Source organism: Elephantulus edwardii, unplaced genomic scaffold (assembly GCF_000299155.1).
Source record: "Elephantulus edwardii isolate Elephantulus edwardi_28Jun2011 unplaced genomic scaffold, EleEdw1.0 scaffold00006, whole genome shotgun sequence".
Taxonomy (NCBI): Eukaryota; Metazoa; Chordata; class Mammalia; order Macroscelidea; family Macroscelididae; genus Elephantulus; species Elephantulus edwardii.
The window spans coordinates 8,907,171-8,929,687 of record NW_006399756.1 but is presented as its reverse complement, the minus strand read 5'-3'; the positions used below and the strand labels follow the sequence as shown (position 1 = coordinate 8,929,687).

General features: G+C 43.4%; 1 protein-coding gene across 1 annotated transcript in view; it reads left to right on the top strand.

Moving 5' to 3' along the window:
• Positions 1 to 13,061, top strand: part of PLEKHA1 (pleckstrin homology domain containing, family A (phosphoinositide binding specific) member 1) — a 43,545-nt gene extending 30,484 nt beyond the window's left edge. Inside the window, exons 8-11 of the mRNA XM_006879884.1 lie at positions 6,606 to 6,670; positions 7,437 to 7,500; positions 9,610 to 9,699; positions 12,566 to 13,061. Coding sequence (XP_006879946.1) covers positions 6,606 to 6,670; positions 7,437 to 7,500; positions 9,610 to 9,699; positions 12,566 to 12,880 — 534 coding nt within the window. The 3' untranslated portion in view covers positions 12,881 to 13,061. The remainder of the gene's footprint in view (positions 1 to 6,605; positions 6,671 to 7,436; positions 7,501 to 9,609; positions 9,700 to 12,565) is intronic.
• The last annotated feature ends 9,456 nt before the right edge of the window (positions 13,062 to 22,517 follow it).

Genomic DNA, 22,517 nt, shown 5'->3' with positions numbered 1-22,517 from the left:
GATTTTAGTTACTGCCACTGCTCTTGGGAAGAGTCACTCATACAGCTGGCTGAGCTTTCCATCATCTTGGTAGCCTGTTCCATAGTCCTGGATCCTGTTCCGTAATCCCAGAGCCCTGTACCATAGTCCCAGAGTCCTATTCCATAGTTCTGGACTCTGTTCCATAATCCCGGAATTTGTTCCACAGTCCTGGAGTCTGTTCCATAGTTCTTGTGGTGTCAGAAACCTTGAAAATTGTTTTTTTTATCTATTGTGTTAGCCCCCATTGGGGGCATGGTCTCCAGCTACTTTAACTATAGATACATGGTATCAATAGCTGTGGGACCAGTGTAAGAGAGTGCTTTCCACACTGTGAGAGCTGTGAGAGACAGTGGTGGAGAGACAGTGACTGGGGCACTACTGTGAAGTAAGTGTGGAAGGATGTAACCAGGGGAACCTTGGAGATGGAGCCATGGTTAAAGGTTTTCCTTGCTGGATGATTGAATGAAAAGCGGACTTGTAATTGCTCATAGATAAAGTCTGTTGGACTGATTAAAGAAACTAGAGGTTTACTTGTGCAGCTGAACTGAACCTAGACTTTCACTTTTTGACTGAGAAGCTATTTGAACTAGTTGAGGAATTATGCCTTGTTAATCTGGTTTGGGACTGCAAGACTAAACCAGGAATTACGTTGTGTGGTATTCTTTGCCTCACTGCCCTGCCCCCTAACCCATCTCCCTAATAAACTCCGTAACTGTGAGTAAAGTCTGTGAGCCAGTTTGCAATGAACATTGAACCCAGTGATTTGTAGAAATAGGTGGAGGAGCTCATGGAGGGCATGTCTCACCATGGAGCTATTCTTTTAGTACTTTGCATGTTAGTGATGGGGACAGTTCCCCTTTATGAAGTGGCTAGAAGTCAGACTCAGCCACCCGATGTTACCACTGCTTTTGCAGGCCTGGATCCTGCTTCATGGTCCCTGTGCCCTGTCCCAGAAACTGGAATAGTACAAGTCGTCACAGATGGTGTCTGGCTAATAGTTCCGTTTTCCTCATAGGCTGGCATGTGACTCCCCTCCCCATAATTCTAATACAAATAAAAATTATAGAACTTTATTACATTTTGAAGATTGATTACATACTTAATTATCCCATGGACTGGAAGAAGAATGAACAGATAGGCCTGGAGAAGGTGCAGCCACAATGTGCGCTGGTGGCAAGGATGGTGAAGCTGTGGGCATGTTGTTGGGGGGGCCGCTCCCTGGAGGAGGACATCGTACTTAGAAAGGTGGAGGGTCTGCGAAGGAGATGAAGACCCTCACCAGGATGGACGGGAGTGCAGCAGCAGGCTCGAGTGCGTCAGTGGTTGAGGTTGGCACAGGTAGAAGAGAGTTTAGATCTATTTTCGTAGGGTTGTCGTACTTGGCTCACTGGTACTTAACAACGTTGTGTCTAGACGTGATGCTATGAGACTTGAGAGGAGGTAGCTGTCATTGGAAGTCGGGAAACTAGACTCTCAGAATTCAGAAGAATATTGAGTGGTTAGAAAACTGATAATGCAGTTAAATTATTATTGTGAGTTAGTAAGGTGTGTATGGGAGCCGTAGCCACGGTGGGTTAAGCATTGGGCTGCTAACTGGGAAGTTGGTGGTTTAAACCTACCAGCTGCTCCATATGACTGATGTGCAGTCCGTTTCTGTAAGGATTTCCAATCTTGGAAACCCTGTAGGTCAGTTCTCTTTTGGCTGTCGGGTCACTGTGAGTCATTTGACTCTGCAAGAGTGTATAAGAAGCACCCCCATGCGTATGTGCATAGGCCTGTCAACATTTCTGGGGTCTCCGGTCACAAAGTTGCTCCAGGAGAGGAGGCCATAGGTGGGACTCAGCCATCATTCCTTGCAGGTGGAAATGTCCTTTGACAAGACCACTCCTGCATCATTGGTCAAGACCTTCAGCACAAGGTGCTGGCAGCTGGGAAGGTCGTCTTGCTGACAAAGTGGAACGTTCTAGAGAAATGCTGCGTCACTGAGGATCTTTTTGGCACGGAGAATGGAATGAAGTGGAAAACACTGACTTCACTGACTGAGCCAAAATGTGTTTTAGAAGAGGAGGAATCTGGATGTGAGGTTTTCCACCACTGCCTCTAGCAAGTCGAGCTGGCTCAGGAGAGAGATAGGATGAAAATGGATATCTGAAGTACAGAAGGGCCCTTTCCGTGTGGGCACATTTAAACGCACCGTAAGTAAACGCAGTCAGACGCCCGGAATGACTCGGAACAGCTGGAGAGCGACCGAGTCTGGGACAGTTTGAGCATCGTGATGAATGATGAGGACAGATCACCCATTGACTAGATTAGGAACCGATACACGTATCAATAAGTACATGTATGTTTGATGTGGAATATGGTATTTGGATAGTTTCAAAAAGTACCTGCCTACAAACTACCTCTGAATTTCAAGGGAAAAAAAGAGGAGTGTACTGAAGAAGCCGACAGAGCCGCTGTATCTGAGTGGTCAGAGGTTTAACATGAGCCTCACGGGTGAAGAGAAATTCATGTATCTGACAAGACAGAGCGAGGAGAATGAGCCAACACTGCTGTGCTGTTCCTGACCAAGGCCCTCGCGCCTGAGCAGGCCTGAGGGAACACCAAGCCCATGCTGACGTCTGCAGGGTAACTAGCCCCTAACCTCCCAGAGTGTCATGGTGACAGGTTCTGGGAGGACTAAGGCGCTGCTCCAGCCTCAAAGATGTGACAAGGAAATGCGGCTTGTGATCCTGAAGGAAGACATTCTGAGAACTGTGCGCTGAGTGCGATGGCTGTGTGGTGATTATACAAGAGAAGGTGTTAAACCCGCAGACAGGGGCGTGGGCTCGGGTCAGCGGCTTACTCTGAAGTGCTGTAGGAACATCTGTTCTTTGAACAGTGTTTTTACCCACTGCAAGTTTGAGATTGTTTCCCACTGAAAGAGAGGAGATTGAGGGCAAGAGTATCTGGTAGATGAAATTACAAAAGGTAAGAACAGATCCTTTCTTTTAAAACAACTAAGGCTTTTAATTATATAAAAAGATACATTATTTATAGAGAAGTCAAGTTCAAAGTGCACTGAAGTAGCCTCATTTCTACATTGACAAGAATGAACCATTAGGACAGCATTTTATGATGGTCAGCCTGTACTCGTTCATTGCTGCTGACAGTACAGATTGCTGAAATCTTTTTGGAGAGGAGTTTGCGTTGTCTAACAAAGCTACAAATGCATTTATTTTTCAGTTCCGCATTCCCGCAGCTAGAAATTTATTCTGTGATACTTTCCAACTTGAAGAGAGTATCAGTGCATTAAAAGTATTCACTGCAGTGTTGTTTGCAACTACAAAATGGGTCATAACCAAAATTTCTGTGTGTGACGCAATGGTTGGATAAACTCTAGACCATTCTTTCATGCTATTGTATGTGACTGAGGAGAGAGAAGACAGAAGAGAAGAGGAGGCAGTGGGCAGCCGGAGTAGAGTGAAGAGATGGGCAACGCTGACCACTAAGCACCTGTAAATGCCATTCTCCTTCACAGAACCAGAGCCCCTGAGAAATGGCTAATTCAGAGCCAGGGCACAGAAAGTCCATGCTGTGATTGGAACATCTAGTTTCGCCAGAAAGTAACGGAATGGCTCAGAAAAGAATAGAAATGTCTCAGAAGAGCATCGAAGCTGGCTCAAAGGAGCTCCCAGTGGCTGCCAAGACTGGGACAGTTTGAGAAGAAAAAAAATAATGATAGCATTAGATCACAGATTAAAGAGTCATGAGGGCCCAAGTGGAGAAGGAAAAGCTTTTCCTTAGAGGAAAATTCCATCTAATAAGTAGTCCCTTTTGGAAAATAGGCTGCAAAGTATACAAGAATTCGTTGTCCTGCTTTTGTATTTCTTCCGTAGTCTGAGATTATCTAAAACTAAAATTTCAAGACCCAAGAAAAATCCTTACATGATTGAAAGTACTGACATGGTCTCCTTTTTCCTTAGTGCCACATGCAGTGACGGCCTGTCTCCCTCCCGTTGTTCTCTCCTCTGTGCACCAAATCTGTGTCATTCCGTGGAACGGACTACGTCAACACTTTGTTACTAAGCACTAGTTATGTCTTTGGCATTTTATGCCTTCTTTTTTGACCTTAGGCAAGATACTTACCTGTTCCTTGAAATAGTATAAGTCTTGTTAAAGTTGCATCTTAAAAATATAGCAGATGTTTCAGTACTAAATAAATGTCCAGTAAACAGAGTTTGTGAAAATAATTGCTGTATTTACATAAAAGAAACTGACAAATCTGAGTCAGAGAGAGTGGGTCTGGACCTGTCGGTGCCATGGAGCTCCAGGTACCCATACTGCAGGAGGAAGCGCTGTGCTACTGGCCCCCAGAGCCTGTTGCAGAAAAGTCGCATAGAGAACTCTGGTGACCTAGTGGGTAAGGAGTTGCACTGCAAACCCAGAGGCAGGCAGTTCGAATCTTCCAGTGACTTCAAAGGAGAAAGATGGGCACTCTCCTGCCAAATGATTTACAGCCTCTGAAAACCCACTGGAAGGTCAGCTAAGAGTTGGTTTCCACTCACTGACCATGAGAGAGTGTCTTTAAAAAGCCAGAGTGATGTGAAAAAGAATCCTGGTGGAGAACCAGGTAAGCGCTCAACTCCCACAGCAGGTCAGCAGTAGGAGCCTCGCGGGCAGTTCTGCAGAAAAACCCCCAACAATTTGACAATCTGCTTTTGTAAAGATTCTAGCTTAGAAAACCCTATGGGCAGTTCTTCTCTGTCACATAAGGCCACTGTGATTTGGAATCGACTTGATGGTCCCAGCAACAGTGCCCAGGGTGACAGGGTCGTGGGCTCTGTGCTGGTTTCCATGCATCTGTGGTTCTTAGTGCCTGGTGTTTTCTAGTGTAGAATTTTTTGCCTAGATAGACTTATATTTTGGATGTGTTTCAAGAAATAAGCATAATGTATAAAGAGTTCCTATCTCCCCACATCCCCTTCAACATTGTTACTTGCTGCCTTATTAAACTTTGCCACAGGTTACTACTGGAGTGAGATGGTATTTCATTGTGGTTTTTTTTTTTTTGTATCTCTCTTCTTGCCAGTGATTTGGAGCATTTCTTCATGTGTTTGTTGGCCATTTGAATATCTTCTCTGTGAAAATTCTTTCCATGTCTTTTGCCCATTTTGTAATTGGATTATCAGTCTTTTTCTTGTGAAGGCCCAGGAATAGATTATGAACTTTTGTTATGAGACTCTTGTCTGAGATGGTATTGCCAAATGTTTGTTCACAGTTCACCCTGTTGAAAAAAGTTTTTGATGTGCACAGGGATTTAATCTTTAGAAGGTCCCATTCATCCATTTTGTCCTATCCAGATTGTACATATCTGGCTGTATTTGACAGTCTCTTTATATACCATAAACTATGTTTTCTAAGCTTGATCCCAGTTTGTCCTTTATGAACTTTATGGTTTTGGGCTTTACTCTCAGGTCTCTCTAATCCACCTTGAGGTGATTTTTGTGTATGATGTGAGATGTGGATCCTATTTCAGCCTTCTGCAGGTAGTGATCCAGTTTTGCCAGCACCATTTGTTGAAGAGGTTGTCATTTCCCCATTTGATAGGTTTTATTTTCTTGTCGAATATCAGCTGGGTCTATTTCTGGGTTCTCAATTCCGTTCCATTGGTCTGTGTTCCTGTCGTTGTACCAGTACTATGCTGTTTTGGTTACTGCCACTGTGTAGTAGGTTTTGAGGTCAGGACGTGCTATGCCTCCCACTTCATTTTTGTTTCTCAGTAGTGTTTTGCTTATTCGGGGTTACTTTCCTCTCTAAATAAATTCGACAGTTTCCATTTTGATCTCCTTGAAGAATGAATTTGGTACCTGTATCGGGATTGATTTGAACATTTAGATTGCTTTTGGTAGGATTGTCATTTTCACCATAACCACTCTGGATGACAGTTTGACATTTCCTCAGAAAGCTGAACATAGAAATTCCGTATGACCCAGCTATTCCATTGCTTGGGATATACCCCAAGAAAATGAGCTCTGAGGCTAAAACAGAGACTTGTACACCAGTGTTCATAGCAGTGTTATTCACCATCGCAAGAACATGGAAACAGCCCAGATGTCCAACTACAAATGAATGGATTGAGAAATTATGATACATTCACACTGTGGAATACTATGCAGCACACAAGAGCAATCATTTTATAAATTACTACCCAACATGGGAGGGACTGGAGAGCATTATGCTGCGTGAACTAACTCAGTCTCATAAGGACAAATATTGTATAAACCATTACTGTAGAATGAGCATGAGGATCCAAGGAGGGGAGGGCGGAAGCTGAGGGGGGAAATGGGCGGGGTGTGGGATGTTAATCAGAGTGTTACACAATTCCATGTGGGCAGGAGGTGAAGGAAATGGGAAGGATCTTGTGTGAAAAACAATGTATCTGAACTTTGTAAAAAAATCAGTATAAAATTAATGAGGGGAAAAAAAGAAATATGCACAATTCCCATATGGATCTTGGGGTAAGACTGCTAATCCTTAAAAGAGTTACTCTTAAAAGGACAGTCCACCCCAAAATGTCATTTGTCCATTTGCTTTTTTGACAGGATAAGGAACCTCTGCGGGTCATACCACTAAAGGAGGTTCACAAAGTCCAGGAGTGTAAGCAGAGGTAAGGGGCTCAGTGGCTGGCACAGCTCCCTGGCTCATGGCAGGGCCTCAGCTTGCTTAATGTGCTTCCAGGTGCTGGTCTCTAGACCCATCCTGTTGTCGGGTGTATAGCTGTATACAGGAGTGCTGGTGCTGTGGTGCTGAAGCATTCAACTGCTAAGAAAAGGTTGATAGTTCAAACCCACCAGCCGTTCCTAGGGACAAAGATGAGGCCGTTTTCTCTCATAAGTCTTAGAAATACTGTGGCTCAGTTCAGTCTTTTTTACCAGGTTGATGTGAGTTAGATGATCAGTGCCAGTGGGATACAGTTGTATTTTGGTAGAATTTTCAAAATCTGCTTATAAAAGAATTTGTTGTTTTGTTTTATAGAAAGCTAAAAACGAAGAAGCAGCCTTTAGCTTACAATGCCAAAGGAAAAATCCAGTATAAACAGCCTATCACATACAAAATATTACTATTAATTGTGGTAGTTCAAGGTTGTTGCGCAATAGAACTTTGACAAGATGTGTTAGCTGTACCACTGTTTCTTTGAACAACTGGATTTCTTCCCAGCCGAAAACTTGGAATTTTAAAATGGCTTTATGAACTCTTTCTAGAAAATACAGAACTATACAATGTAATGCAGTAACACAAAATAAATTTGTTTTTAAAAATTTGGTTTGTTTGAAATTTAACTTTAATATTTATTTCTTTATTGATATGTACTTGATAAACAAGTAGAACTGTCCATCAACTGCTATTTAACTGGATCCATCTTTTATTAACAGTGACATAATGATGAGGGACAACCTATTTGAAATTGTAACAACATCTCGAACTTTCTACGTGCAGGTAAGATAGTTATTTGGAGTTATAGATCCTTTTAACAAGAAATGAATAATTTTTGAAGTAAAATAGTGAGCTTGTTACTTATGAATTTAAAAAAAAATAGAATGATTATTAATAAAATGTTGTTGGCTATTGGGGTATTGAGGGAGCGCTGATGGGTTAGTGGGAAGGAATTGTGCTGCCAACCCAAAGATACGCAGTGCAAGTCCACCAGCTGCTTCAGGGGAGAATGATGGGCACTTTCCTCCTGTGCTGTTTACTGCCTCTGAAAACCCCCTGGAGGGTCAGCTATGAGTCAGATCCAGCTCAGCAATACACAGCTACAGCGGATTAATGGCAGGGTTGTATACTTAGGATGAGGGGTTAATCAAATAGAGCTACGTACTATTTGTAAGAAGGACAGTACTTTTAAAACTTAGATACCAATGTGTGCCTTCACAGTGGATTATTTTTGCATGTATTTTAGAATTTTTATTTTCTATATATAATTTTATAAGGTACCCATAATAAGAGACAGTGGATCTTAGCGTTTCTCTAATGGTTAATAAACTCAACTCTTTACCTTCGAGTTGGAACTGACTCATAGCTGACCCTTCAGTGGGTTTTCAGAGGCTTAAATCATATGGGGGGGTGGAGGGGTGGGGCGAAATCCATCTTTGTGCTGCAGAGGTGCTGGTAGATTTGAACTTCTGGGTGTTGGATTGAGAGTAAAACTTCCTACCAACTAGGCCACCAGAGGTCTTTGGTAATGCCTAATGGTAGACATGCTATATTTTATGTTTAAAATGTACTTTCTGGTTATCATAGTAAAATAGTTAAGAGAGTATTTAGTTTTTCTTTTGAAAATGCTGTATATGCATATTGCTGACTAGGGAATAGAGAATATGATTTTATAGAAGATTCATAATCACAATTATGAATTGTGATAAAGGGAGCCTTTTTGGCCTAAAGCTAGGAAACTGCACTGTAATCCTGAAGGCACATAATTCAGATCTACCAGCTGCTCGTGGGAGAAGGATGGGCATCTCCTTCCACGCATCTAACTGCCTCTGAAAACCCGCCCCGGGTCCGTTCTCACTCAGCAGCACACGACAGCAATCACAGGCGGCTTCTCTTTTTTCACTGCTCTTATTAAACTCTTGCTAAAACTGTGGGTCTTACTGCCAACGCTGTTTTTCCCTTAAATGGTTTTTATACTGTGGTCATTTTTGTCTACATTATTAAAATTCTCTGCAACTCTTCTTAGGACTGCTCCATTAATTTACAGTCCACAATTAACCACTTTCTCTTATTACCCTTTTACGGGACATTCACTAACGTATTTTCATTCATTTACTATAATAAATAATGTAGCGGTAAAACATCTGTAACTTTGTCTGAATCTCTTTAGGATAAAAGTCTGGGTAGAGAAATTAGGCCTCTTTATTTTACCAGACTGCTTTCTAGAATTGTGCTTCCATTAATAATGAGTGAAAGCACACTCTTTTCCTTTCATTTTTTTCCCCTCTTAAAAAGTCTTGTTAATATCATTGGCTAAAATATGCGTTCTATCTTTGCTAGATTGTAGAGTGTAGACAAAAGCAGCAGTGTATCTGTTTCCTTTTTTTGATTGTTTATTTGGATTAATGTTACAGTAGGCATGTAAATTCATCTCTGCAACAGGTCCTATTAAAAGATTTAATCTTGTAGAGGGTCCTTCCTTTAACCTTCAGGATGCTCCTCTAAATACATTATCTGTAGGAAAATAAGGTTGAGAGTCAGGTCCAGTGGTTGGTAAGGACACAGTTCAGTAATTGTCCTGTACTCAATCCAGATAGAAGTGCAGTGGAGTAAAGTGAAGAGACCTTTAGCTTCTTCCTCTCCCTTTCTTTCGGGAAGTCGTCGTCACTGACACTTTCTGAAGAATCTGACTCTAAAAACGTCAAATGCCCTCCTTACATCCCTCTGGGAAAATTTGACTAACAGCACCTGATTTTAAGAGACCTCTAAAACGTTTCAAAACCATGGCCTTAAAATGTTAGTGGTGACACTGTACGGTTCTGACACCATTGCTGGGTTTGCTGCCCAGATGCTGCCTCAGGCAGAGCCCTCTGACTGGTGTTCCTTCCTTAGGCCGACAGCCCCGAGGAGATGCACAGCTGGATCAGAGCCGTCTCGGGCGCCATCGTCGCCCAGCGGGGACCCGGCCGCTCAGCGTCTTCTGTATGTGCCCTGCTCGCTGGGGTGATTCTCCTGTGGGTCCCCACATGCTGCCGAGTCCTTGTCCTTCCGCTCCCTCTAATCCTCCCTGATTTCTCCCTATTTTGAGATGTATTTGCATGTTACTTTGATATACCAGTTGGACTTGCAAAAAATAATGCCTTTCTAATTTCATGCTTTCTTAGAGTGTTGTGCACATAGACTTTTCTGTGTATTGTATGGTCTTAAATGCACAAGGAAGGAGACTAAAGGATGAATGTTTCCTTGCTTTGTTTTAGGGATTCTCACTAGGCCCTCAGGCTACATTTGGTATAACTTCAGTGGGTCTTAGTTTGCTACATGGCCTAATCATGCCTGATGCCTTTTCTTACGGCACTGCACAGGTGTGTGAGCACCCCATTTCCTCTTTACTGCCTCTAGTTTCTGTGAAGTTTTTTTGGGGGGGAAAGGGGGAGGTGAGGGGAGATATGGAGCCCTCAGTCCACTGAACAGCTGAATCCTTCCCTGCTGTCGGTAATGCTGTCAGAATTTTCCATTTCGGCTTTCCAATGTCATTTTCTAACAGGGCTTTCTTTTAAAAGGCTGCCTGGTTTCCCGGCCACAGTTATCTTTGTGCTAACATGATCATAAAATTGAAACTAAATATGTAGAAAGAAAAATGTTTACTTAATGGTCTTCAAGTAAATCATAGGACTTACATTTTAGTTTGGAATATTTTGATCACTGGTCTTTGATCTGAAAATAATTTTTTTTTTTTTACTGGAGAAAGGAATACTTGTAAAGTTGCTTATAATGCAAGTGTGCATTTCATCAGGCAGTGTTCAACCCCGTATGCTTCTGTGGTCCCAAACAGAAAGGAACTCCCCTTTTGTTTCGGATTGCCTCCACATGGCTTTAAAAACCCCTGATCCAGACTCTCTTAACCCTGGACCGTGGGTAGGCCACAGGTGAGGCAAAGAGCTCTGGGCCTGGGCTCTCGGGCTTTGTCCGGGGGCCAGGCTGCTGCTGTTGCCTACGTGAGCCAGCCTTTAGTTCTGAGAACAGCCAGAGCTCCAGTAAGGTTTATGAGGGTGTCCGAATCGCCTGACGTCCTCCCTCCCAGCACATGCCACAGGCATGAAGCGATGCCGCCTCTGTGGCACTTGAGTCTGCAGCACGTAGTGTCATAGATTGTGTGATACCATTATCGGATTTCTTACAGCTGCTAGACATTTTGTAGTTCTGCAATTTTTTGCTGGTAATGGTATTGTATAAATACCATCTTTTCCTAGTTTCCTGATGGGAGGACCCACCAAACAGTAAATCGAAATCCATTTTTCTCATTTTTTAATTGTTTCAAGTCATTCTCTCCTCTTCAGAGTATCTGAAAAGTAGCTCCTTTCAGAGGTGTTGGTTTTGTAACTGCCTGTGTTTCTTGTGACCTTTTCAGCAGTCATGTATGAGACTCTCTGCAAAAACAGTGTCTGCTGGGAAGAGGGAATCCTGGAGCAGGGCGTCTGCCATCTGTGCTTTGTGGTGGGGGCAACCTGGGCTACCAGCTCTGACTGTCGGCAAACTCCGTCTGTTCCTCCCTCTCCCCAGTCTAGGTGAACTCTAATCTTAGCTTTGCACTGTGTTCCAGATGCGGCAGGCCAGAAGGCTGTCGAACCCTTGTGTTCAGAGGTATACCTGCAGCGCTGGTGAATGCAGCACGCATGTGGGCGCGCACGCACACGCGCCTTCTTACTAGAGGGCCGGACTTACACCACTCACAGCCCATCATTCCAAGTTGAGTTAACCAGACTGCCTTTGGCAGTTACCATAACTGACTTTGTCAACACTAACTCAGTCCTTTCCGCTCTAGGCATCAGATTGGATCAGGTTGGATACGTGTAGTCAGTAAGAATAATGAGAAAGTCAGGAAGCTCGTTTCCAAAAAGGAGTTTTCTAAATTGCCACAGTTTCCATTTCTGTGTTTCCTGTATCTTGAAAGGTTTTTTACATGCAACCCATGAAATGCACCTCTGTCTGGTAACACGTGCACATACCTGAGATACCTGTGCATTACAGTGGGCATGGCCTTTCACATCTCAGGTGAGATGCAGCCATCGGATGGCCATCCACGGTGGCCCGTGACTTTGTAGCAGTTTGCTTCCAAAGCACCTAGTATCAAATGAACACAACAGACTAGTACTCCATCACGAGTCATTTTGAAGGAACACCTTCAGATTCAGCCTCATTAGACGCATTTTTAAATTCGTGTGCTCAACTAATTGTTTACCATTTTAAATGGCTTACAGTGCACCCTTTGTTACCTTTAAAATCTTCACCTAATCAGCAGATAACATACTCATAATCAAATTAAATAAAAAGGTAACACTTTACTTGATTGCAGCAAAATTCAGGAAAGCCAAAACTCATGCCTTTCTCAGACTCCTGCCTGTTAAAAGCAACTGTTTTTACATAGTGCATTGTACTTTTCCTAAACTATCTGGCATAGTTCCTAGAGTTGATGAGAATATATTCGTACATTACATAAACCATCAAGGCTGGGAGGCTTTCTCTTCAGTTCCGTTACCACGGAATGCTGCCATCCGGTTTGGGCCAGTCGGGTCTTCAGTGCCATAAGCTGCCATGTTTGGCTTTGGTGACAGAACTGGGTTCTTAGTGGAAATGGTTTTGGCTGTCAATGCTTTAAACTCACCCCTAAAACCGCTTTGCTTTGGGGAGGAACTTGCATTTTTATGCAACCACGACTCACGCTTCTGCTTTGTGTGTGCGTGCGTGTGTGTCTGTGTGGTGTGTTTGTTTTTCAGAGAATTAAGTCTCACACAATTACTAACCTTATCATTAATGGTTGACCGTGTCTGACCACCGCCCCTCTTTCCAGGAGCATCCCACCTGCCCTGCAGAATCCAAACACGCCCCCCGGCCCGCAGGCGCGTCTGCAGCCCCCCCACATTCCACAGCCACTCGCAGCAGCTCTCTGGTCTCAAGCTTTGCCCTGGAGAAGCGAGGATTTTACGAATCTCTTACCAAGGTCAAGCCAGGGAACTCCAAGGTCCAGACTGTCTCTCCAAGAGAACCAGCTCACAAAGTGAGCGAGCAAGCTCTTCCCAGAGCTCAGAGTCACAACGGCCCTCAGGAGAAGGACGGCGGCCCTGTGGACTTGGACGACGCGAGCCTTCCGGTCAGTGACGTGTGAAGATGCAGGAAGGGCTCGACCGCCTCATCGCCCCTTCATCTCCCTTCAGGAGGCTTCTCGCCAAAGATGATCAAGAGTGAAATGGTTTTGAATGCACATGTTCTGCGGCCTTGTAGTCGCACACTCTCTATGCTGGGAAACCAAGAGTCCAGGGTGTGGCCAAACTCAGTGTCATTTCTTTTAAGAGGAAGGAAAAGCTGAAGTGACTCAGTGCCAGCTGTCTGAAGCTTTGTGTGCTCTTATGTGGATGATAACTGTGTGTGTGTATGTGTGTGTGTGAGGTATTTTTTTTTCCTAGTGAATTTGATGCTTTAAATGTTCAACAATTTAAAACATTAAAAATGCTGATTAACTACTCTGGCCATTTGAAAATTGCTTCTATGACTTCCTTTAAGTGTTTGATATTAATGCATTCTTTTTGATGAATAGTATTGAATGGAATATTGCCAGACTAAGATCCAAACTCATGATGTCTGTGGTGCTGTAAAATTTATATCACAATGTGGACTGCTTTGGAAAAGACTCCTTTTTGCTGCCCTGGGTCTTAGAGTGGGTGGTAAGTTAGATGTAGAGGACAGTGTTAGGCCACTAGGGAGGCTTTTGGGCTGTCTTGGGGGAGAGAGGAAAGCAAGAAACCAGACCACGTGTATCTTAGACATTTATTTGAAAATGCTTCAGGACTTACAGCACTCAGTGCTTTATTCAGTGAAAAATGATGTGAGCTTTTGAGGAAATGTGATTTTCTTATCAGTTTTGTAACTAGATCTCATTTCTATATTTGGGTCCGTGAAAAGCTCGATTTCCATGTAATGACATAATTGATAACTGCCCTTAGTCACACACCCTCGGCCTCTTGAGTCGTTACTAACCCCCACATTCAAGTGCCTGTGCCTCTCCTCTTGTTAGGCGTGTTTGAAATTGCTGGGTGCCTGTCTTGACCCTTTTCAGTGTGTTTTCCTGTGTTAAGATAGCATTTTATGTTGGTGATAGCTGACATTCTTCTACCTGTGCAATATGGATGTTTTTGAAAACGTTAACGTACCCATTTTAAAATGGGAGATCATGAATAACCGCACCTTCCAAGGAACCCTTCGTTGAACACACTGAGCACTAGATCGTTTGAGCAAACGCCGATTTTGCAGCTCAGTCTTAATCATTTGCTTTAAGAAGATAGTCTTGAATTTCACATGCTGCTATTTTTATGATATTTTGCCATTTTAAAGTACTGTTTTGTTCTGAATTCATACATATCACCATTTTGCCATTTTGTTTTCTGAGTTGACTTTTTTGGGGAGAAAGAGGAATTTCCTTCTACGGTCGCGGATGGGGTTAAGATCTGTCCGTTACACATAGCATCCACTGAGAAGGCCAAGTGCATCAAGAAGGCACCTTACAACTGTTTTATTCATAAGCTAATATGTTTCTGAAGTTACGTTTAGGTTTCTCTACTTTTGCAGCGGTGTCTGAAATAAATAGAATCTCAGGATTCTAAGTAGTTTTCACTTTTGCCAAACATCTGTAACGGCTCTTTTGAAAATAGTTTTTCATGAACACGTCTGCGAAAGCCTATATTGACACTTTGCAGTATTCAAGGTCTGATGCCATTATAACTTTCCCATTGCATGTTCATTTTAGTATATTTTGGTATTGGTAATTTGATATATTTCATGGCAGCAGAATATTCTATTTTGGGACTTTTTCTAGAACTATCCTTATATCCAATAGCATAGGAATACATTGTGATTGTCAGAGTGTCCTAATATTTATCTCTACTTTTATAATTCTAGGAAAATTATTTAATTATTTTAAAACTTATACTTTCTTGTAAATACGTCACACCTGAATTGTCCAAAACCGGAATTCCTTAGTATTTGCTGCACTGTTTCTCTGTCCATAACACCTCTCAGAATGGGGGTCTTCCTGTCCTCACAGTGCTGACTCTCTTGCCTGTGGTCTTTGTATGATAGACGGTGGAGCACTGTAACGACTTGAGAATAAACTGCTCAGAACTCCTCTAACGTGTCACACGCCCATTTGTTTTGGAACAAGGAAATGAAAGTGTACCAGGAAAGAAGTTTTTAAAACTTGCTTATTTTATAAAATTTTAAAAAATGTATTCTCAAAAGCAAAATGAACGACGCTTGTCTCAGTGCAGTAGTGCAGTTGTGATCACCTGGGCTGCTTGTAGTGTTTGGTTATTGGTGGGTCATTCTGGGTGCAGGAGGTGTTTTGACCCCAGGTGGACATGAGGTACACAAACCTCCCTTTAAATGGTGAGACTTCTTGTAAAACCCTGAATTAGTAGTAGCAGATGTTCAGTGTCCGCTGGTGAACACTGTGTCCCAGAGTGTGTAGGACGGGGTCTGGTGCCTACTCCAGCTCAGGTACTTCTTAAATGAAGAGAGCAGAGGGCATAAATATAATAAATGAGCTTCACACTTTGGAGAAAAGTGCATCCCCACTTACTTTGATGTATAAGAAACTGTTTTGAAATATGGAGTGTTTTCACTATAAAGAAGTCTTAGATGTTCTATAAAACAACCTCTTTTGTGTCTTTGGTCTACCCTATTGTCAAATCCTTCCCAAGCATGCATCATGCCTTGTGCTGCCTCATTCAAGAAGTTACCCGATTTGTTACCCCTTGCTACTTCGCGCTGTCCTCTGAAACACAGCAAAATCACCTGAACCCATGTACCTCTCACCTAGACAGACGGCTTCATGTTGTGTTGAGGTTCCAGTAACCCAGACCCACTGCTGTTCAGCCAATTTTGACTCATAATGTGCGTGGCCCTCCATTAGGTCAAACTGTAAATTCTAACAGTCAGAGATCGCCAGCCTTTCTTCTGAAGAGCGGCTGATAGAGTCACAGCCGACCTGTTGGTTGCCACCGGGCTCCTTGGCAGGGCACAGATGGTTCCATTTTATTTCTGCCATTGCCCAGGACTGGTATCAGAGTGGACTTGGTCATCTGTTGCTTTCTTTTTAGTATTTTACAGCAGCTGAATGACTTGTGAAGGTTGGCCACTCTAAGCCTTGTCTGTTTTTGTTGTCAGGATGACTCGGGCACATAGAAATTACGTGTGTATTACTCTGTATATAACAGATCAAACCTCATTCAATTCTGCACCATCCTAGGAAACCTCCATTGTTGTAGTAACTGTGTCAAACCATTTCATTGAGAATCGTGCTCTCCTCTTACCCCCTTCCTTTCCAGGACTGATGTCCAAGGACTTGGCCCTCTAAACAACCTATCCAGAGTATATACAAAGCCTCACCATTCTTGCCTTCAAGGAGCACTCTGTACTTCTCCCAAGACAGATTGGTTTGGGGTTTTTGGTATATTCTGTTTGTCAACAATTCAAAGGCATTAGTTCTTCAGTCTTCCTCATTCATTTCCAGCTTTGTTATGTCTGTGAAGCCATTGGGAATACCATGGCTTGAGGCAGGTGCACCTTAGTCTTTAGAATGATATCTTTGCTTAAAAGAATGCAACCCCCACCTAAAGGAAGGCGTCTTGAATAAAACCAAGGAACAAATTGGCAACAAAGCTGGGCTTTGCTCTCTTTCTGTCCTCTGTATCCTTTACTGAGCTGTCAAATTTTTTACTGTAGACTAATGAAACGGATCACCTGGTCTTTAAAATAGCACTCAACCTTATTTAAAAAAAACAAACATTTTTAACTCAAACTAGGAGTGCTGCCTTCCGAGGCCTGGATTCATCCTTTCCTTTCCTGGTGATAGGCATCATTTTCGAGTTGGGACAGTCGGATTAAATGAAGACATTGGATAAAGCAGATCTTGAAAATATTTCAGTCATCTTAGTAATTGTTTTTGTTAACTGATGACACTTCTTACCTTTGGAAGAATTTGAAACTTTTTGTTGTTTAAGAAACCCAAAAAAGGGCACAGTAAACTTCCATTACTTTAACAAACAAAATCCCCTTCTCAGCATTCCCTTGACTTCTCAGTGCAGTTCAGGAATTTGCTTTCAGAAATACTAGTGCTGTTACAAAGCAGCTCTGCTCAGGACTGTCAGGGCAGGAAATGATCTTATTAAAAATACAGTGATGTGAATGTCAAGTTGGTGAAGACTCGTCTTTTGGAGGGTTTGGCAAAAAGTACGTTTTGATGATTCTGTATTTTCAACTTCCCTTCCAGTACCCGTTTTTAAAATTATGAAAATGCATTGCTTTTCCCAAACTTCAAGTACAGACTTACTGAAAACACTGCTGAGTTGCTTGAGGAAATTCTAGTATTTCCCTTGTGTGTATTGAAAGTGAGGTTTGGGTGGCTGGCCTGGGGTTTGGCTCTCTGCTGTGTTCACTGTGTCACAGCGCCACCTTCTGGATATATGTCCTTGCTAAATTTAAAATAACCTGGAGTCTTCTACTTCACCCTGTCATGAAAATGAAAGACAATTGTTGTCTAGGATAGTTTTGAAGTTAATGTAAGGCTTACCATTTTAACAGTGGCTCTTTAACTTCTTACATGGAGATCATTGTAGGTTCCTAAGTATTTGTAAGAAATAACAGATCTGTGTGCCCTTTTGCCCGATGCCCTCCACTGGCCACATCTTTCAAAATGAGTACATCATCACATCCAGGACACTGACCTTGATACAGTTGAGGTACAAAACATGCCAGAATTGCAGGCTCCCTCATCGATGTGCTTTCATAGTTGCCTCTACCATCTGTTTTGCAAATTTAGGTAGCTCTCAAGTCACAGGAGGTTTAAGATCTGACCTTGTTGATAATTTAGCCTCAACAGATATCAGTGAGGCTGTGGTGGCCTCGTGGGTGAGGAGTTGTGCTGCCAACCCAGAGGCATACAGTTTGAATCCATCAGCTGTCCTCTGCGGGGAAGATAGGCAGTCTCCTCCCGCATCACTTACAGCCTCTGCTTACCCACTGGAGGGTCAGTTAGGAGTCACTTCCGACCCACTGGCACACAACCATTCATTCCCCTAAAATCACGTGATCATTCAGATCTGATCATTCTGGTCAAATTGACCTCAGCTGATAGAGCATCACTGCTGGCATCCACTTCCTATACCACACGCCTCTGGAAACGCTGTGAACTTTGATAAATGACGATAGTTATAGGAAGGCTTCAGGCCTTTTGTTCAGAGGGTTGGTTATGAGTCGTGCTCCATTCGACGGCAATCAACAACAACAGTTGCCGCCGTAGAATTCTTGAAACTGCTCTTGGCTTCTGTGCTGTGCTCACTGCTGCCATGGAGTGACTGACGGATTAGAACTGCCAAAATGTGTGGGCTCTGAATTAGCACAGCTCATAACAGACTAGGCCGCCAAAGCTCCCTTTGCTTGTATCTAGTGACAGCCACTTAAATGAGTGATGTTTAGAGACATGCAGTTAAGTAGCCGGTTAAATTTGTAGTGTTTTTCAAAACTAGAGTATTTCAAATGACACAGTGTATATAACACTAGGCATTTGAGAACTGGTAATAGTTAACGATCCTGAAGTTGAGATTAGTGAATAAACAAAGTGACCGCCTAAGGATAGTTAAATCAGTACATTAAAATAATCAAGTTATTACACTTATAATGTAGAGATTAGCCATAAAGAAAACCACTGTCCGTTCGCATGAGACGTTCCCTCGTGGTGGTCGTGGGGATGTGCCATCGAGTTGGAACCCACTCACAGCTCACCTTCCGGCGGGTTTTCAGAGGCAGGAAATCACACAGGAGGAGATTGTCCGTCTTTCTCCTGCAGAGCATCTGGTGGATTCGAACCTCGTGTCTTTGGGTTGGCAGTATAACTTTGCCGCTCGCCCACCAGCTCACTGCCCTGTCCGAGTCTAGTCCGTTCGTGGTCCTCGGTCTGCATGCACACAGTGCACAGTGAAAGGTGCTCCTAGCCCATGAGCGATCTGCCAGGTGAGTCACGATCCAACAGGTGATGGAAAACTACAGAAGCACAGAGAGGTACACAGCAGAGGCCAGCGGGTGGTCAGCACTTTAGTGGGGAAGGGTCATACAGGGTGGCAGGGTCTTCAGACTGTCCCTAAAGAGAGAAAGGTATTTCTAAGTAAAGCCTCTGATGTGTAATGTTGATTTGGAATTTTAAAGATCCAAATCAGTGTGTAAAATCCAAGTGTCTCTGTTAATGGGTCATTGCCTCCTTCCTTCCAGACAAGGATGCAGGTACCCTTTGTGGAGACGCAGCGAAGGTGCTGGGAACTTTCCATGATTCAGGAACTTGCCACGTCAAAGTCTACATGTTTCTGTCTGCCTTTGGTACCCTCATACTATGTAAACTTGACCTGTTTCCTGTGGAAATGTATTTGCTGTTAGTTCCACGTGAGGACCACGTTGCCACCTGGGTTTTGATGACCCTCATCTAAGCCCATTGTCTCGGTTCATAGTCCCACACTCATGCCAGCCTTGCTTCTCACTCACTTTCACTTGTGTGTTTTAAAAGTAACAGATTGGCTGCTAGATTTGCCCTGGCAAAGATAACGAAGGTATTAAGGAGGAATCACCAGTTTTGGGGTCTGGCAGCAGGAAGAGCTGAGGTCCAGTGAGGCCAAAGACAGAAGCAGCATTTAAGGGGAAAAAGGAGGGTTGCAGCATTGAATGGTTGAGGTTTGAGGTGTCGGGCGGCTGGATAGACAAGTTTGGAAATATAGAGAAATACCGTAATTGCAGATAAAGATTTGAGAATCTTCACTGCATGCATGGGATTAAAGTCATGAGCTTGGTAAGATCACTGAGTGAGGAGGAAGATGAAAGCAAGGTCTGAGGAAGGAGTTGTCGAGAACTCCCTGTTCAGGAGCTTTGGCAGGAGAACCGGCAGTGAGTGAGAAAGCGTGACGACCAAAATAGAAGGAACCCTGAGTGTGACACCTTGAAAGCCACAATGACAAAGTGTCTGGGACACAGGACGATGGGTGTCACATGTTGCAGGTCAGGAAACAGCCTGCTGAGAAAGAGCCACAGGAGGACGGGGCAGGCTTGGCAGAAAGTGTCTTGATGAAGAGTGGAAAGGAATTCAACTCTCTTGAGGGATTTTTACATTTAAGAGGAACAGAGAGAAGCCAAGTTCTCTGCTAGCAGAAGTGAGGTTGACACCTCTCCCCCCTTTTTTAAATGGAGGAAATCTTAGCATGCTTGTTTGTTGATAGAATGACTCAGCAAAAGAAAGGGTAATGGTGTGTGTGTGGGGGGACTTACTGGAACTTAGTCCTTGAGTGGGTGAGCTGATGAAATGGAATTTGTGGTACAGGAAGCAGGTGTGGCTTTCTCCCTGAGCCCAGGTGTTCGTCTGTGGTGGCAAGGTGCAGCATGTCAGTGTGGCCGCTGGTTAAATGGGTAGATGAAGAGGGCATAGATCTGTGAAAATCCACTTGCCTTGATGAATTAGGAAGTAATTCTCGACTGTAAGTGAGCATGAGAATGAGGTGTTGAAGGTTTGAGAAGGTATTTCGTTGCCATCACACTGATTCTGATTCATAGTGACCTGGTAAGACAGATCAGAGCTGCTGTAAGTTTTCTGAGGCAGGAAATCTTTATGGATACAGACCATTTCATCTTTCTCCCATGGAGCAGCTGGTGGGTTTGAACTGCCAGCCTTTTGTTTAGGAGCTGAATTCTTTAACTGCTGCACCACCAGGACTCATCTGAGTACATTCAGCCTCAACCTCCAAACTCACTGCCAGCTATTTGGCTGACCTCCACTGAGTTCCAGAAAATCAGACATTTTATCTGACTTTTCAAATCTGCTTTTTGTGTAGCTGAGTAAGATACAGACCATGTTTCATGACAGCTGCACCCATGGGCTTGGACACGAGGGATGCTGTGGGGATGGTGCAGGATTGGTTGAATCTGTTGTTTATAGTGTTGTTATGAGTCATAGCTTGATGGCACCTAAAATATAAAGAGCCTTGGGTGGCGCTTGGCTGCTAAAGAGCAGGTTAGAACTTCAAATCCATCCAAAGAAACTTGGAAGACAAACCTGGCAATCAGTCATCTTCTGAAGAATCAGAAGCCCCATGGAGTGTACTTCTCTAACATCGCGTGAAAGTCACCAGGGGTCAGACACGGTGGCACTTTTTTAAAAAAAAAAAGAAACATTCTTGCAAAGCCCACTTTCTCTTCACCTCAAAATATCTGCCCACTGTGAAGACGCTTACAAGTTGTATGAGTTTTCTCCTAGCATCGAGGTCACTGTGAACACAAACTTGTCCATTAGATGTAGATGGTATCGCTCTGGTAAAAGGAGGCCATCTAATAATTTTATAACAATGCTAAGAATCACTCAAAAATATCAAAACTCAAATGTGAAATGTATGGATTCTCAGGAACCTGTGATTCCTCGAGGTGACATCCAAGTTTCCTATTTGGAAGTAGTCTGAGTGAATGGGATTCAAAACTTACCTGCAAGATTTCTCTCTGGCCTTCGCTGCTGTGTCTACGCTCTGATAAACAGCTGTCCTCTTTTCCCACCTTCCTGCCATCGTTTTTGCTCTTACTTCTGCTAAGAATTCCACTTCCCTGATGATCTTTAGAGGCAAGGATGGTGAAACTCACATACTCTGGGCATATTGTCGGGAGAGGTGAATCCTGGGAAAAGACGTCATGTCGGGAAAGGATCAGAGAAAGGGGATGAACTTCAACAGAACGAAGTGGCGCGGTGACTGTAGAAATGGGCTCAGGCATATCCGAGATCATGAAATAGGACAAGTTTCCAGTCTGTTGTGTATAGTTCATCAGGTCACTCTGAGCCATGATCACCTTGATGACACCTGATACCAACAGTATAATTCCACCCATCCTTCAGATCTCCCTGGGATGCAGCTTTGCTCCTTGAGATGTTGGAATGCTTCCTCCCCTCCTGCCATGGTGACCCCAAAATACCCAGTTCCCTTCTTCTCTCTCCCAGTGCCAGAATTCATTTTAGCTAATGGGAGCTTGAGTCATTTAAGCTTATGTCCTGAAACTCTTGGCTGATTGGAATTGCTTTTCTTTTTTCAACTGCAGTCCCTTTTAAAAGCCAATGCCTTTAATATCTGGAAGAGATTAGAAGATGGAAATATCCCAAGTCTAGCTCTTTGTAAGATTGGTTTAAAAGAGAAATGAATAAAAGTTGAAGCAAATTTGAAATGGCTCCTGAAGGTGAAAGTTAGCGGGGTTGTGTTGCTTGGGCGAGTGCTCACGGCTGCTGCCCAGTCAGGGCGCCTTTCATGCTGCCAGACATTCTGTGCTACAGTTAATTTCAGGGATTCACAGTCACTCCGTGGCTCCTCTAGTGAGAAGATTAGATCCCAGTCCCATAAAGTAGAGGTTCCCAGAGGAGGTGCCCCAGAACAGCATCATTAACGTCTGGGATTTTGCTAAACATGCAAATTAGCAGGCTTCACCCCAGTCCTGCTGAGCCAAACCCTCCAGGAGGGCCAGTAATACATGTTTTAGTAAGTCTCCCCCTGGCCGCTTGCTGCCTGGTAAAGTTAGAGCCACTGCCCTCAGGAATCCGATGTGTGTCATGAATGAACTACTTTGTTCTTGGTCTGGTTATGCACCTGCATTAGAACTGAGAAGAGTCACAGTGTGTTCCGTGGCACAGATGAGGAGCTCGTAAAGCTGCATGCACGAATTGCTCTGATTAAACTCGGGGCTGA